Source organism: Meles meles, chromosome 7, assembly GCF_922984935.1.
Source record: "Meles meles chromosome 7, mMelMel3.1 paternal haplotype, whole genome shotgun sequence".
In the NCBI taxonomy this organism is placed as follows: Eukaryota; Metazoa; Chordata; class Mammalia; order Carnivora; family Mustelidae; genus Meles; species Meles meles.
The window spans coordinates 64,266,427-64,282,536 of NC_060072.1; the positions used below are offsets into that span (position 1 = coordinate 64,266,427).

A 16,110-nucleotide genomic window follows, 5' to 3' on the forward strand; every position below is an offset into this window, starting at 1 on the left:
GCCTGTCCATCTCTGAGGATCAGAAATGTGACTTATGTGTAGCTAGAATTACTGCCCCATTTCTTTTCCAATTCATCTGTCCCTCTTTCATTTCCCACGTTGTTCCATAGTCATCCTCCTCCAGAAAGTATCTCTTGATCAATACCTCTCTCTCAGTTTCTACTCAGACCTTCCCTTCCAGAGTAATGATGCCTCAATCCCTATCCAGTTACTGATTCCTCCTATTTTATTTCATGTTTTCCCCCTGTGGGGTGTAAATTCTCTCTCTCCCCAAAGAATCTTAGATATTCTCACATGATTTTTGCACCACTCCCTCAAAGCATGAAAAAGACTAGGTAAGTATATGGGTAATCATGCCCCTAAAACGCTTACCTGCAACCACCTCTTCCTGTTGGGAAGATGAGAAATTCATCAGGTAAGAAAACATCTTCCATCTCTCTCTCCTAGGGCAGGCTCCTAGGGCATACAGATATACAAGAGAAAAGCACTGACCATTCTATGCAAGCATAAAACCCTGACATCTTCAGATAGATGCATGTTGTACCCACACTGGAACCAATCTCAATTTCAGGGATTCCCTGGAATGGGGTAGAATAGTTTGGTCTTCTATCAATTACACTCTTTCTAGACCCTGCCCACACCCATGGGAAGAGACAGAGCAGGACCATGTGGGACATTATCCCCCCACACCCCCCATGGCTATATTTTCCCTGAGTTCTTGGAATGAGCAACACTGTTCTTAGTGGATTTAGAGGAAATGTAGAACCTACTCCTCCCCCTGAGCAAGATTCCACTGTGATGGAACAGATAAGACAATCACCAGAACTCAGGCATAGCCACACAAAGGAGAACTAGAAGTGCCTGGGTATAGTTCTAAATGTTGGCTATAGACAGCTCTGGATGGAGAGAAATGTTGTTTGCCAAGGAAGTCTCCCAGAAGACAGTTTTAAAGGAGTAGCACAGGGCTAGCCTGAAGGAAAGTAGAATTTTCTGTACCAAAGAAATGTGGAAGACTCAGTTCAATTTAACATGAATTTATTTAATACCCCTTATGTGCCTGTCCCCCAGCTGGATGCTCTGGGAGAGTTAACAAGATACACTCCTTACCTATGATGTATAATCAGGAAAACAACAACAACCACAAGACAGAAAACTGTGGTATTGTTTTTTATTTCATCATTATTGAGGTATAACTGACATATAAAATTGTAAGATATTTGAAGTGTACATTGTGGTGATTTGATAAACATATACATTCCAAAATGATTCATTCTGATTTCTCCAATGTAAAATGATAAACGATGGTATTTTAATCTAAGCATTTCATTAAATGAAGATAAGTGATAAAAGGTCACCCGTGTTTCCTTCCCTTTATCTTTACCTGTGGGGAGCTTCCAGTGGACCTTTGGTTTCCCAGGACCAGGAACATCAGCATCACATGGGAACTTGTTAGAAGCTCAAGTTCTGGGCCCCACCAGACTTCCTGAAATCCAAACACTGGGGATGGGAGCCCAGTAACCTGTGTTTTCATAAGCCCTCCAGGTGAGGTGACACCAGCTGAGGGTTGAGCATCACCTAGCAAAGAACTATTCCTGGCTTCTATCCACTCCTCCCTCTGTCACTTTGACATTGACTAATGGGTTGAAGAGACAGCACTGAACATTCCCAGTTCAGCCCCTTCCAGTTTTTGGTGATTTCTTTTCTTTTCTTTTAATCCAGAACCAACCTGCTCGTAGGATACATGCAGTCCCCACCTGTTCATACAGAAGAAAAGCTAATAAAAGCAGTTTCTCTCCCATGTTGTGAGGTGGGAGGTGCTCAGCACTCCTTGTGATGAGGAAGAATTCTGTCTATTTTAGTGATGTGGGATTATCTAGCCAATTGTGCTGCAGATCTAAAGCTGAAGATGTAATCATTTGTCTCTACGTCATGATTATCAGCTGGTCCCAAACACAGGAAGGGGAAATGGGGTAGTATTAATTGGACTTCTACAGCTCCAGCAATGGGTTATAATGAAAAGTGGGAAGGATGCAGGCAGGTTCATATCATGTGCACCAAAGAGACCTAGTTGAGAGCATAACAGGACAGAAGAACCAGAGCAAATCCTAGAATTTTTTAAGGAAATGGAACTTGAGAAATGATCATTGTGACATCTCCTGTTAGAGATAAATAAGCAGAGCATGGAAGGAACTGAGCAGCTTGCCCAAGGTCACATTGCTAGTTAGTGGTGGAAACAAGACCAGAACCCAAGACACATAGATCTCAGCATTCACTTTTTGAACAGGTGGACCAAAGCAGTGCTGAGAGAAAGCTGGCTCCAATCCTCCTGTGCATTCTCTGTTGCCCTCCTCACACAGCCAAGGCTCAAACTACACAGCCTGCTCAGTGTGCTCTGAGCAGTGCTTCCGTTTCCTGTGCTTTTCCTGATGCTGATTTCTCTGCTTGCAATGTCTCCCTGCCACACACATGTGGTGAAATCCTATCCCTGAAGAGAGCCAACTCAAATGCTATTCCTCTACAAAGTCTTTTCTGATTTCACTAATCAACACTCACTCCATGCCAGTCACAAAAGATCACCCTCCACTCTGAGTTCCCAAAACATTTGATTTGTATATTCCTTGTGACAACACTTTCTACTTGGTGTTACAGCTATGCTTTATCCTCATATTAGAACATAAGCTTCTTACAGTCAACAAAACAAAGAGGCAACCCATGGAATGGGAGAAGATATTCGCAAATGACACTACAGACAAAGGGCTGATATCCAAGATCTATAAAGAACTCCTCAAACTCAACACACACAAGACAGATAATCATGTCAAAAAATGGGCAGAAGACACAAGCAGACATTTCTCCAAAGAAGACACACAAATGACTAAGAGACACATGAAAAAATGTTCATCATCGCTAGCCATCAGGGAGATTAAGATCAAAACCACATTGAGATACCACCTTACAGGTCAAAATGGCCAAAATTAAGACAGTAAACAACATGTGTTGGAGAGGATGTGGAGAAAGTGGAACCCTTGTACACTATTGGTGGGAATGCAAGCTAGTGCAACCACTTTGGAAAACAGTGTGGAGATTCCTTAAGAAACTAAAAATAGAGCTATCTTATGGCCCTGCAATTGCACTACTGGGTATTTACCCCAAAGATACAGATGTCATGAAAAGAAGGGTCATCTGTGCCCCCAATGTTCATAGCAGCAATGGCCACAGTTGCCAAACTGTGGAAAGAACAAAGATGCCCTTCAAGAGACAAATGGATAAAGAAGATATGGTCCATATATACAACGGAATATTATGCCTCCATCAGAAAAGATGAATACCCAACTTTTGTATCAACATGGATGGGGCTGGAGGAGATTATGCTGAATGAAATAAGTCAAGCAGAGAGAGTCAACTATCATATGGTTTCACTTATTTGTGGAGCATAAGGAATAACACAGAGGACATTGGGAGAAGGAGAGGAGAAATGAATTGGAGGAAACCAGATGGGGAGACAAACCATGAGATACTGTGGACACTGAGAAACAAACTGAGGGTTTTGGAGGGGACGAGGGTGAAGGGTTGAGTGATCCTGGTGGTATTAAGGAGGGCATGTATTGCATGGCGCACTGGGTGTGGTGCATAAACAATGAATCTTGGAACACTGAAAAAGTAAAATAAAGTTTAACAAAATACTAAAAAAAGAGGAAACTTCAAAAAAAAGCAAAGAAAATTCTTTTTTTAAAAAAAGATTTTATTTATTTATTTAACAGACAAAGATTACAAGTACGCACAGAGACAGGCAGAGAGATAAGGGGAAACAGGCTCCCTGCTGAGCAGAGAGTCCAATGCTGGGCTTGATCTCAAGACCCTGAGAACATGACCCGAGCCTAAGGCAGGGGCTTAACCCACTGAGCCACCCAGGTGCCCCAGAATATAAGCTTGTTAAGGAAGCGCACTGTTTTATCTTTTTTTTAAAAGGAATTTATTAATTCATTTGAGAGGTAGAGTGAGAGAGAGCACAAGGCAGGGAGGGGCAGAAGGAGAGGGAGAAGCTTATGTCCCCCAGCAGGGATCCCAATGCAGGGCTGGATCCCAGGACCGTGAAATCATGACCTCTGCCAAATATACATGCTTAACTAACTGAGTCACCCAGGCTTCCCTTTATCTTTTCTTATTTTTTTTTCTGAAGTATAATGAACATACGGGGCTTTTGTATTACTACCAGGTATACAATACAGTGACTCAACAATTCCACATATTTCTCAGTGTTCAAGATTAGTGTATTCTTAATTCCCTTTATTTAGATCTCCCATTCCACTACCCATCTCCTCTTTGGTAACCACCAGTTTATTCCCTGTATTTAAGAGTCTGGGGTGTTTTTGTTTTTCTTTTTGTTTCATTTTGTTACTTATTTGTTTGTTTTGACTTCTTTCTTTTTATTTTTTTTAATTCTTAAAATCTACATAAAAGTGAAAACATATGGCATTTGTTTTTCTCAGACTGACATATTTCAATTAACATTATACTCTCCCACTCCAGCCATGGTTTTACAAATGGCAAGATTCCATTCTTCTTTATAGATGAATAATAGTCCATTGTATATACATATACACCACATATTCTTTACCATTCATCATAGGGGTGCATATATCTTTGCAAATTCATGTAACAAAACTGCTTTTGCACAGAAAAGGAAACCGTCAACAACCCCCCAAAAAAGCAACCTACAGAATGGGAGAAGACACCAAAAAATGATATATCAATAAGGGGTAAATACTCAAAATACATAAAGTACTTACACAACTCAATACAAGAAACCAATAATCCAATTTAAAAATGGGCAGAGACCTGAATCGATACTTTTCCAAAGAAGACATAAAGATGGCCAACAGACATATGAAAAGACTACTAGTATTGCTAATCATCAGGAAAATACAAATTAAAATTTCAATGAGATATCACTTTATACCTGTCAGGACAGATAAATAAAAAATACAAGAAAAACAAGTGTTGGTGAAGATATGGAGAAAAGGGAACTCTCATGCATTGTTGGTAGAAATGTCAGTTGGTACACACACTCTGCAACACATAATGCAGGTTCCTCAAAAATTTTAAAACAGAATTACCTTATGATCCAGTAATTCTGCTACTGGATATCTTCACAAGTAAGTTCTACATTCAATGTGAAGCTTAAATTCACCAGCCTGAGATCAAGAAACATGCTCTACTGACTGAGCCAGCCAGGCACCTTCTTCCCTAGTATATATTTAACCAAAGGAAAGAAAAGCATTTTTTCAAGTTTCTTTTAATACTAATTTTTAATATTTATTTATTTATTTATCTTTTTAAAAAATTTTTTAATTTAGCTTTATTTTTTCAGTGATCCATTATTCATTGTTTATGCACCACACCCAGTGCTCTATGAAATTACGTGCCCTCCTTTATACCAGCACAAGGCTCAACCAACCTCCCACCCAGCTCACATCCAAAACCCTCAGTTTCTTTTTCTTTCTCAGAGTCCGCAGTCTCTCATGGTTCATCTCCTCCTACGATTTCCAATTCACTTTTCCTTTCCTTTTCCTAATGTCCTCCATGTTATTCCTTATGCTCCTTTTTAAAGGGGCAGTAGGCTGTCATAGACACAGTTGAAAGTAGACAATTTTTAAAAAAGGAGAAAGAGCAAAGGCACATCCTTCACTTTACCATAAATAAGGTGAACATCAACACCCAAATCCCATGGGAGGGCTAGTTCTCCATGTGCAAACCGTACTCCCCATTATTGTGTAGGGGAACCAGATGGCATTCAGACATGATAATGTCAAACCAAATATGTTCTGACACTGCTGAGTTCAAGCTCTATAGAGCATGACCCCTTAAGTGGGGTTAAGAGACCAGGCTTTGCCGGATGCCATAGCTGAAGTAGAGAGCAAACCCAATCAACATCCAGACACCAAATGTGGCCCAGGTGTCAGCTGTCATCTGCATCATAAGGCAAACATTCAAAAAGATGCTCAGTAGTGGAAGGAGAGGCACACCAGGGACCTTAAAGTGTAGGGGAGTGGAGCTCTCTGGCTGTCTCCAGATGACCCCAGTAGTCCCAGTGATGAGCACAAGGAGCAGCACAACCACAGTGATTGGCATTGGGTCTCCAGAAAGCAGACCTGGCCAGTGCATCAGCACCAGGCAGAGGAGAATCAGCAGCAGAACAAGCAGTGAAGAGCAAACACAGACAATCTGGCCAGAGAGTGGAGTGGGGGTGGGGCTGCCTGGGAAAAATAGTCCCTGTAACAAACTCAGCTTCTCTGCTACAGGTGCAGTCTCCCCCTGCATCTGCGTTACATTTCCCCCATTCTCCTCCTGCACCTGTGCTTCATTTCCCCCATTCTCCTCCTGCACCTGTGCTTTATTTCCCCTCTTCCTCCTCTCAGGCTCATACCTGAGGATGAGAACACAAAGAGCCACCAGGGAATAAGATATGAGGGTCCCAATTGACCTGAGGTCCAGAAGATCAGTGAGTCCAAAGAAGAATACCATGATTGCTGCGACAATGCCAAAGAACACAGTGGACATGATACGGGCATATGTGCCAGTACGGATCCTGGCAAGAAAAGGGAACAGGAGGCGATCCTTTGCCATCATGTATATCATCCTACGTATGGGGAACATAAATCCCCAATAGATGCCAACAAAAATACTACAATAAATTGCAAAAGCTACAACATAGTAGGCAGGGACCCAGCCAATATGGAGAAATGCCTCAGGCAAGGTGCTCCCAGGTCGAAGGTGATAGTAAGGAACCATGAGTGTAAGTGCTGTAGAAACACCAAAATACACCAAAAAGCAGATGAACAGTGAAACCACAATGCCCTTGGGGATAGAACACCTGGGACTGTGTGATTCTTTGACTCTGGTAACAATAATGCTGAAACCTATAAATGCATAAAAACAAGTAGCTGATCCACGGAGAATTCCCTGGAAGCCAAAAGGCATGAATCCTCCAGAGCCCAGAGGGCCCAAGCTAGAGGTATCATTGAGTCTGGCCTTTATATAGTCTTCTTCTGTGAGCTTCCAGTTGTGCACGTCCCCCTTAATGAAGCCAGAGATGATGACAAAACCAAGTACCAAAAGTTTCACCAATGTGAACATTTTGAAAACTATGTAGTACTCATGATATCTCAGATTTTGAATTTCTGTGAGCAACAACAGAAGAACCACAGCAAAATAGCCTAGATTGCCTGCAAAGACTTGGGGAACATGTTGTGAAATGCTCTCATGCTGGGTCTCAGAGATCCGGTTCCCAATCAGATTGTCAAAAGTTAATATCCATGCCTGAACTACAATGAATGCATCAGCAACAAAGGAGAGGATGAGGTTCCAGCCTGTGACGAAGGCCCAGATTTCACCTATAGTGACATAGGTGTAGAGATATGCCGAGCCAGAATGGGGAACCCGGGCACTAAACTCTGCATAGCACAGTCCAGCCAACAATGAAGTCAAGCCGGCCACCAAAAAGCAGATCACAATGGATGGTCCTGCTTGATTACCGGCCACCTCATTAGCCAGGAAATATACACCTACACCCACTGTGCGGCCCACACCCAGGGCCACTAAATCCAGAGTGCTCAGTCTTCTGCCAAATTCAAACTCAACCACCTTTTGCTCCAGCGGACGTCTGTGTACCAGCTTTTGACCAAATCTGCGAAGTACCTTACACAGCATTCTAGCTGGAATTGAGGAAGATTCTAAAGATCAGAGAGCTGTAGCAAGTCCAGGAAGCCAGGAGTGTTGGATCTGAATCGGTAAGACTGAGTTAAGCCAAGTTGGATAGGGGTTGCCACGGTCCTTTGCTCAGGCTTCAGAGATGCTGCTTCATATTTCATCTGGTACATATTATCCTTCCATAATTCCTAGGGAAATAATAAATATTTACTGAACAGTGATGTTCAACCAACCATCCAAAATTCTCATGTAACTTGTTGCAGCCCAAGTATCACAGAAACTGACACCAAAAGACCTATAAGAAAATCAATCCTACTTTCCCACCAGAAAAAGCACCAAATACCTCCCAACAGTCTGTTGTTTTTTTTTTAATTATATTTTTCAGTAGGCTCCATGCACAGCATGGAGCCCAAGATGTAGCCCAATCTCACAACCCTGAGATCAAGACCTGGGCTGGTGTGAAGAGTTGGACTCTCAACTGACTGAGTCACCTAAGCACCCCGACATTTTCTTTTTTTTTTTTAACACACCACATGACATAATCTCATTTGAGTTCATAAGTGATGTAGTTTCATATACTAATTAAGTGGGAAGACACAACAGGACATGGTGGTATTGTGCAAGAATTCAAACGCAGGATGTGTGTGCAGTGCTTGAGTTATGACACATTAACTCATGGTCTAGAGGCCTCCTTGCAATTACAGACCCATATTTTATATATTGTCAGGGTTGAAAATACATATACTTGTCTCTCAATCTTAAACTCTTAGACCCAGTATCTGCTGCCCAAGGTTTGATGTCACTTTGGCCCCCCTTCTCCTCATTCTGCATCATTCATTTAACTATAGTGATGACAAAGGACATACGTTTCACTCCTTTCCTTTCCCACTGAGGCCTACCAGGGCACTGTGAACCCAGAGGAGGAGGGAGAAAGGGGAAGAGCCTTCATTAGTACCTGAAAGAAAGAGAGGACCAGGTTTTCTGGGAAGGAAACACTGGAGAGATGGGGTCAGCAGTCAACACTGGATTGGTAACTGAGAAGGGAAAGGAGGCAAAAAGGCTGTTTTGTGAATTCTGACATTCAATAAACCTCACCCAAAGCAACCAGACAAAAATTCACTACCTTTTTCATATCCATAGTTATGACAGTGTGATGGTTAGGGAGAAAAGAAGTAAGTCACCTAACTCAGGGGTTTACAACCTAAACAGATTCTCTGTCTCCTCCCTCTCTAGGTTCCAGCAGAGAAGTTGAGCTCACCTCTGCAAACAGTCTCCTCACTGACCACACTGTATTCCAGACACACCCTGCACCATCTGTGATGTCAGATGTTAGGGGTCTGGAGAGACTGCCCTGCTCTGTGAGCTTGTATTCAAATGCTAATATGGAGGAGGAGTCAAGATGGCGGAGAAGTAGCAGGCTGAGACTACATAGGTAGCAGGAGATCAGCTCGATAGCTTATCTAAACATTGCAAACACCTACAAATCCAACAGGAGATCGAAGAGAAGAAGAACAGCAATTCTAGAAACAGAAAATCAACCACTTTCTGAAAGATAACACTGGCGGAGAAGTGAATCTAAAATGACGGAAAGATAGACCGCAGGGGGAGGGGCCGGCTCCCGGCAAGCGGCAGAGGAACGGAGCACAAAATCAGGACTTTTAAAAGTCTGTTCCACTGAGGGACATTGCTCCAGAGGCTAAACCGGGGTGAAGCCCACGCAGGGTCAGCGTGGCCCCAGGTCCCACAGAAGGATCGGGGGTCAGAGTGTTGCAGAGCTCGCAGGTGTTAGAATGGAGAAGCCGGCTACAGAGACAGAGCTGAGGACTGAACTCTCAGCTCGGGGTTATCTTGAACTGGTTGCAGGCTCGGTGAGCTCAGAGCATGGCTGGAGGCTGGGGATACGGGAGTGATTGGGTGCTGTCCTCTGGGGGCACACTGAGGAGTGCGGTCCCGGGCTCTCGGCTCCTCTGGGCCGGAGACTAGGAAGCTGCCATTTTCGTTCCCATCCTCCAGAACTCTACGGAAAGCGTTCAGGGAACAGAAGCTCCCAAAAGCGAACCCGAGTGGATTACTTGTCCGGCCCCAGTAAGGGCCGTGCAATTCCGCCTGGGGCAAAGACACCTGAGAGTCACTACAACAGGCCCCTCCCCCAGAAGATCAACAAAATATCCAGCCAGGACGAAGTTCATCTATCAAGGAAAGCAGGTTCAATACCTAAGACAGCAGCGGAATTCCAGAGGAGAAAGCAAAGCACGGAACTCATGGCTTTCTCCCCATGATTCTTTAGTCTTGCGGTTAATTCAATTTTTTTTTCAATTTTTTTTTCTTTCCTTTTTCTTCTTATGCTAAATTTTTTTAAAACTTTTACCCTTTTCTTTTTTAACGTTTTTTGACTAGTTTATCTAAAATGTATATTTTTTATTTCTTTTTTATATTTTTTCTTTATTTGTTTTATTTTTTAAATTTTTTTCTTTTTTTTTTCCTGAACCTCTTTTTATCCCCTTTCTCCCCCCCCACAATTTGGGGTCTCTTATGATTTGGTTACAGCGCATTTTTCTGGGGTCTTTGCCACCCGTTTAGTATTTTATTTGATCCTTAATATATTCTTATCTGGACAAAATGACAAGGCGTAAAAAATCACCACAAACAAAAGAACAAGAGACAGTACCGAAGGTTAGGGACCTAATCAACACAGACATTGGTAATACGTCAGATCAAGAGTTCAGAATGATGGGGTGCCTGGGTGGCTCAGTGGGTTAAGCCACTGCCTTCGGCTCAGGTCATGATCTCAGGGTCCTGGGATCGAGTCCCGCATCGGGCTCTCTGCTTGGCAGGGAGCCTGCTTCCTCCTCTCTGCCTAGTTGTGATCTCTCTCTCCGTTAAATAAATAAATGAAAAATCTTTAAAAAAAAAAAACTGGGGGCATCATGTTGCCTGATTTCAAGCTTTACTACAAAGCTGTGATCACCAAGACAGCATGGTACTGGCAAAAAAAACAGACACATAGACCAGTGGAACAGAGTATGGAGCCCAGATATGGACCCATAACTCTATGGTCAACTAATCTTCGACAAAGCATGAAAAAATATACAGTGGAAAAAAGACAGTCTTTTCAATAAGTGGTATGGGAAAATTGGACCACTATGTGTAGAAGAATAAAGCTTGACCATTCTCTTATACCATATGCAAAAATTAACTCAAAATGGATAAAAGACCTCAACATGAGGCAGGAATCTATCAAAATCCTAGAGGAGAACATAAACAATAACCTCTTCAACATCGGCCACAACAATTTCTCTCAAGATATGTCTCCAAAGGCAAAGGAAACAAAAGTGAAAATGAACTTTTGGGATTTCATCAAGATCAAAAGTTTCTGCACAGCAAAGAAAACACTCAACAAAACAAGGAGGTATCCCACGGAATGGGAGAAGATATTCACAAATGACAGTACAGACAAGGGGCTGATAGCCAAGATGTATAAAGAACTCCTCAAACTCAATACACATAAAACGGATGACCATGTAAAAAATGGGCAGAACAATGAATTCTGGAACACTAAAAAGAAATAAAATAAATAAATAAATAAATAAAAATGGGCAGAAGACATGAGCAGACATTTCTCCAAAGAAGACATACAAATGGCTAACAGACACATGAAAAAATGTCCATCATCACTAGCCATCAGGGAGATTCAGATCAAAACCTCATTGAGATACCGCCTTAAACCAGTTAGAATGGCCAAAATTAACAAGACGGGAAACAACATGTGTTGGAGAGGATGTGGCGAAAGAGGAACTCTCTTACACTGTTGGTGGGAATGCAAGTTGGTGCAGCCACTTTGGAAAACAGTGTGGAGATTCCTGAAGAAATTAAAAATAGAGCTACCCTATGACCTTGCAATTGCACTACTTGGTATTTACTCCAAAGATACAGATGTAGTGAAAAGAAGGGCCATCTGTACCCCAATGTTCATAGCAGCAATTGCCACAGTCACCAAACTGTGGAAAGAACCAAGATGCCCTTCAGCAAACAAATGGGTAAAGAAGATGTGGTCCATATATACAATGGAGTATTATGCCTTCATCAGAAAGGATGAATACCCAACTTTTGTAGCAACATGGATGGGACTAGAAGAGCGTATGCTGAGTGAAATAAGTCAAGCAGAGAGTCAATTATCATATGATTTTGCTTACTTGTGGAGCATAAGGCATAATATAGAGGACATTGGGAGTTGGAGAGGAGAAATGAGTTGGAGGAAAGCAGAGGGGGAGATGAACCATGAGAGACTGTGGACTCTGAGAAACAAACTGAGGTCTTTGGAGGGGAGGTGGGTGAGGGGTGGGGTGAGCCTGGTGGTGGATATTAAGGAGGGCATATATTGCATGGAGCTCTGGGTGTGGTATATAAACAATGAATCTTGGAATACTGAAAAAATTAAATTAAATTTTTTATAAAGATTTTTATTTATTTGTCAGAGAGAGTGAGCACAGGAAGACAGAGTGGTGGGCAGGGGGAGAAGCAGGCTCCCTGCTGAGCAAGGAGCCCGATGTGGGACTCGATCCCAGGATGCTGGGATCATGGCCTGAGCCGAAGGTAGCGGCTTAACCAACTGAGCCTCCCAGGCGTCCCAAATTAAATTTTTAAAAAGTAAAATAAAATGAATAAGTGTTAGAAGCACATAACAGCTATCTATTGATAATGGAGAGAAATAGCCCAAGAACTTGTAGAGCACAAGAAAAAGACAACCTAGAAATCAACATTTGCCACATATAATCAACGAAACAGGTGTCCTGCATGGATAAGCGTCTATGCTTCTGGTGTTGGGGTGCTGCCCACAGTGTACATGGCAATGGGGAGGCTGGAGGGTGAAGAACAGTAAGGTTCCAAAGGCCTTCTAAATTAAAGACTTGCAAATATGTTTTGTGATAACAGCAAACAGCCTCTTGGTAACTCAGTTTTAATGACCATGAAGCAGCCGCACCCAAGGGGACCTTGATAATCTTTCCTCCTACAGCCCAACGGGACTGTAATTCAGCCCCACCACAATTTTTTAAAATTAGATAAGAAAGGCAGGGAGATAACCTACAGCATCTATAAAAATAAATATTTAGTACCTTAAGCTTGGAGGAATTAGACCCTCAAATCCTCTCTGGTGACAGGGGACCACCTTATCACACTGGACATGCTATTCTGCAAAGTTGTTACAGATGTCCTCTCCAAGAAGATATGATGCAGAGACTTTCATAATCTCCCAGAGAGAAACAAGGTAAAACATGAAGGAGGCAGCAAAGCCCAATGGAAAAAATCTTCCTTCATTCCATGAACATGTCTAAGCATACCATGTGCTGAGGCCTCTGGGAAAGACAAAGATGAAGAAAGCAAGCTCCGCACCAGGTTGGAAAGGAAAGACTAGGCAGGAGGACAGGGCCTAGAGGTGGGAAGGACCCCAGAGGAGAAGCAGCAAGGAATAACCTCCCCTAAATCATAGTTTGCTCATCAGAGCTGAGAACCTTTCTGGGCTGGAGGAAAACAGAGTGTAGGCCTTCATATCACTCTGACCCCAGTAAACCTACCTGCCCCTCCCAAATTGCAAGGTACTGGTCTACATCCCCCAAGCCAAGGTCTTGCTCTGGTGCCATGAATACCCTCGGCTCCAACCCCACACAGCTTCTATACCAGTGGCATTCTAAGTCTTCCTCCTCCCCAGCTCTGTCTCAGTTTCCTGCCAGCTCTACAAATAGGAGAAATCACTTACCCATGGGCTTTTTCTGCCTCAGAGAAGAAACACTTAGGAAAGAAGTGCAAGCCAAACTCAGGAAGAGGGAAGTTGCTTGGCCAAACAGAGTCAGGACTTGGAGTGGTGCGTGCCGGGTGACCTCAGGGAGTTGAGGCCCTGGGAGGAAAGGAGGAAGGGCCTCAGGAGTGTGAGCACTAACAAGGCTGGGCCTCAGGAAGTTGGGGCCAAAGGGCAGAAGGGGCCTGGGAAGCATGTGAAAGTAGTGATAAAGGATAATTGGAAGGCAGGGAGGGCCAAAGGGTCCCTGCCATAAGAGAAACCACCCTTAAAAGGATTTTTCACCACCCAGGAAGGAGCCCTCCAGCCTTTCCCATATGATAGATAGGTGTTAAAAACCTGATTGGATGACAGGTACAGGTAGGGTTAATCAGATAAAATAGCCTTCAAAAAGCCCATAAAAACCCCTGGACTTAGACACTACTGGTTGCAAACCTCTCAGGTCCCCTCCCTCCTTGGACGCTTTGTATTATCACTTGCTAACTCTCAATAAACCTTGTTTGCTGCCCACCGCTCTGTCTGGTCTACCTCTTCATTCTGTGAAGTGCCATGAATTGCCAAGAACCGGGGTCACCAACTGAGAAAAAAGTCCTGTAACAATAGGAAGGTGGTGGTTTAGCTGGGATACTGGAGGAAGGATAAAGGTGGGCAATGGAAGGCCAGTGGGGCCCTGCATGGGTGTGGAGGTGGACTGAGGCTTATATGGGGCTTTGTTGGGGACTGTTTTGGAAGCAAGCCATGAATTTAGAAGCAAACAAGCTTTCCAAGGTCTTGGGTGTGGAGTAGGTCTAGCTGGCAGGTGGAGAGTGTGGTGAGCCTGGCGGAGCCCCGCCTGTGGTGATTTGGAGGCCAATCCCAGATCCAGTTAAAGAGCCCACACAGAAGTCCTGTAATCAAGCTCAGAAGCACCTCCCCCCACCCAGCTGCCTCTCCCTGAATCTCCTACATGTCCCTCTACCATCGCCATCCATCCTGGCCCCTCAGCCATGTTTCCAACCACCCCAGGAGTAAAACTAAAAGGGAACTGGCTCAAGTTTTCCCCTGAGGGATTTCCTGAGACAGTCACTCAGTGTTCACAGCATATTCTTTTTTTTTTTTCCATTTTATTTATTTTTTCAGCGTAACAGTATTCATTCTTTTTGCACAACACCCAGTGCTCCATGCAAAACGTGCCCTTCCCATTACCCACCACCTGTTCCCCCAACCTCCCACCCCTGATCCTTCAAAACCCTCAGGTTGTTTTTCAGAGTCCATAGTCTCTTATGGTTCGCCTCCCCTCCCCAATGTCCATAGCCCGCTCCCCCTCTCCCAATCCCACCTCCCCCCAGCAACCCCCAGTTTGTTTTGTGAGATTAAGAGTCATTTATGGTTTGTCTCCCTCCCAATCCCATCTTGTTTCATTTATTCTTCTCCTATCCCCCTAACCCCCCATGTTGCTTCTCCATGTCCTCATATCAGGGAGATCATATGATAGTTGTCTTTCTCCGATTGACTTATTTCACTAAGCATGATACGCTCTAGTTCCATCCACGTCGTCGCAAATGGCAAGATTTCATTTCTTTTGATGGCTGCATAGTATTCCATTGTGTATATATACCACATCTTCTTTATCCATTCATCTGTTGATGGACATCTAGGTTCTTTCCATAGTTTGGCTATTGTAGACATTGCTGCTATAAACATTCGGGTACACGTGCCCCTTTGGATCACTATGTTTGTATCTTTAGGGTAAATACCCAGTAGTGCAATTGCTGGGTCATAGGGTAGTTCTATTTTCAACATTTTGAGGAACCTCCATGCTGTTTTCCAGAGTGGTTGCACCAGCTTGCATTCCCACCAACAGTGGAGGAGGGTTCCCCTTTCTCCACATCCTCTCCAGCATCTGTCATTTCCTGACTTGTTAATTTTAGTCATTCTGACTGGTGTGAGGTGATATCTCATTGTGGTTTTGATTTGTATTTCCCTGATGCCGAGTGACGTGGAGCACTTTTTCATGTGTCTGTTGGCCATCTGGATGTCTTCTTTGCAGAAATGTCTGTTCATGTCCTCTGCCCATTTCTTGATTGGATTGTTTGTTCTTTGGGTGTTGAGTTTGCTAAGTTCCTTATAGATTTTGGATACTAGCCCTTTATCTGATATGTCGTTTGCAAATATCTTCTCCCATTCTGTCAGCTGTCTTTTGGTTTTGTTAACTGTTTCCTTTGCTGTGCAAAAGCTTTTGATCTTGATGAAATCCCAATAGTTCATTTTTGCCCTTGCTTCCCTTGCCTTTGCCGTTGTTCCTAGGAAGATGTTGCTGCGGCTGAGGTCGAAGAGGTTGCTGCCTGCATTCTCCTCAAGGATTTTGATGGATTCCTTTCTCACATTGAGGTCCTTCATCCATTTGGAGTCTATTTTCGTGTGTGGTGTAAGGAAGTGGTCCAATTTCATTTTTCTGCATGTGGCTGTCCAATTTTCCCAGCACCATTTATTGAAGAGGCTGTCTTTTTTCCATTGGACATTCTTTCCTGCTTTGTCAAAGATGAGTTGGCCATAGAGTTGAGGGTTGATTTCTGGGCTCTCTATTCTGTTCCACTGATCTATGTGTCTGTTTTTGTGCCAGTACC

At 43.3% G+C, this 16,110-nt stretch overlaps 1 protein-coding gene across 3 annotated transcripts in view; it reads right to left on the reverse strand.

Annotated features, from left to right (window-relative positions):
• The window catches only part of LOC123947519 (cationic amino acid transporter 3-like), a 48,416-nt gene extending 34,813 nt beyond the window's left edge, over positions 1-13,603 (reverse strand). Inside the window, exons 1-3 of one of the 3 annotated variants that reach the window (XM_046013799.1) lie at positions 13,466-13,603; positions 8,666-8,744; positions 3,803-7,898 (exon numbers count right to left, since the gene is read on the reverse strand). In XM_046013799.1, coding sequence (XP_045869755.1) covers positions 5,875-7,710 — 1,836 coding nt within the window. In that variant the 5' untranslated portion in view covers positions 7,711-7,898; positions 8,666-8,744; positions 13,466-13,603 and the 3' untranslated portion in view covers positions 3,803-5,874. Of the gene's footprint in view, positions 1-372; positions 454-3,802; positions 7,899-8,665; positions 8,745-13,465 lie in introns of those variants that run through there. The other 2 variants (XM_046013800.1, XM_046013798.1) reach the window with 2 other exon arrangements.
• Between the last annotated feature and the right edge of the window lie 2,507 nt (positions 13,604-16,110).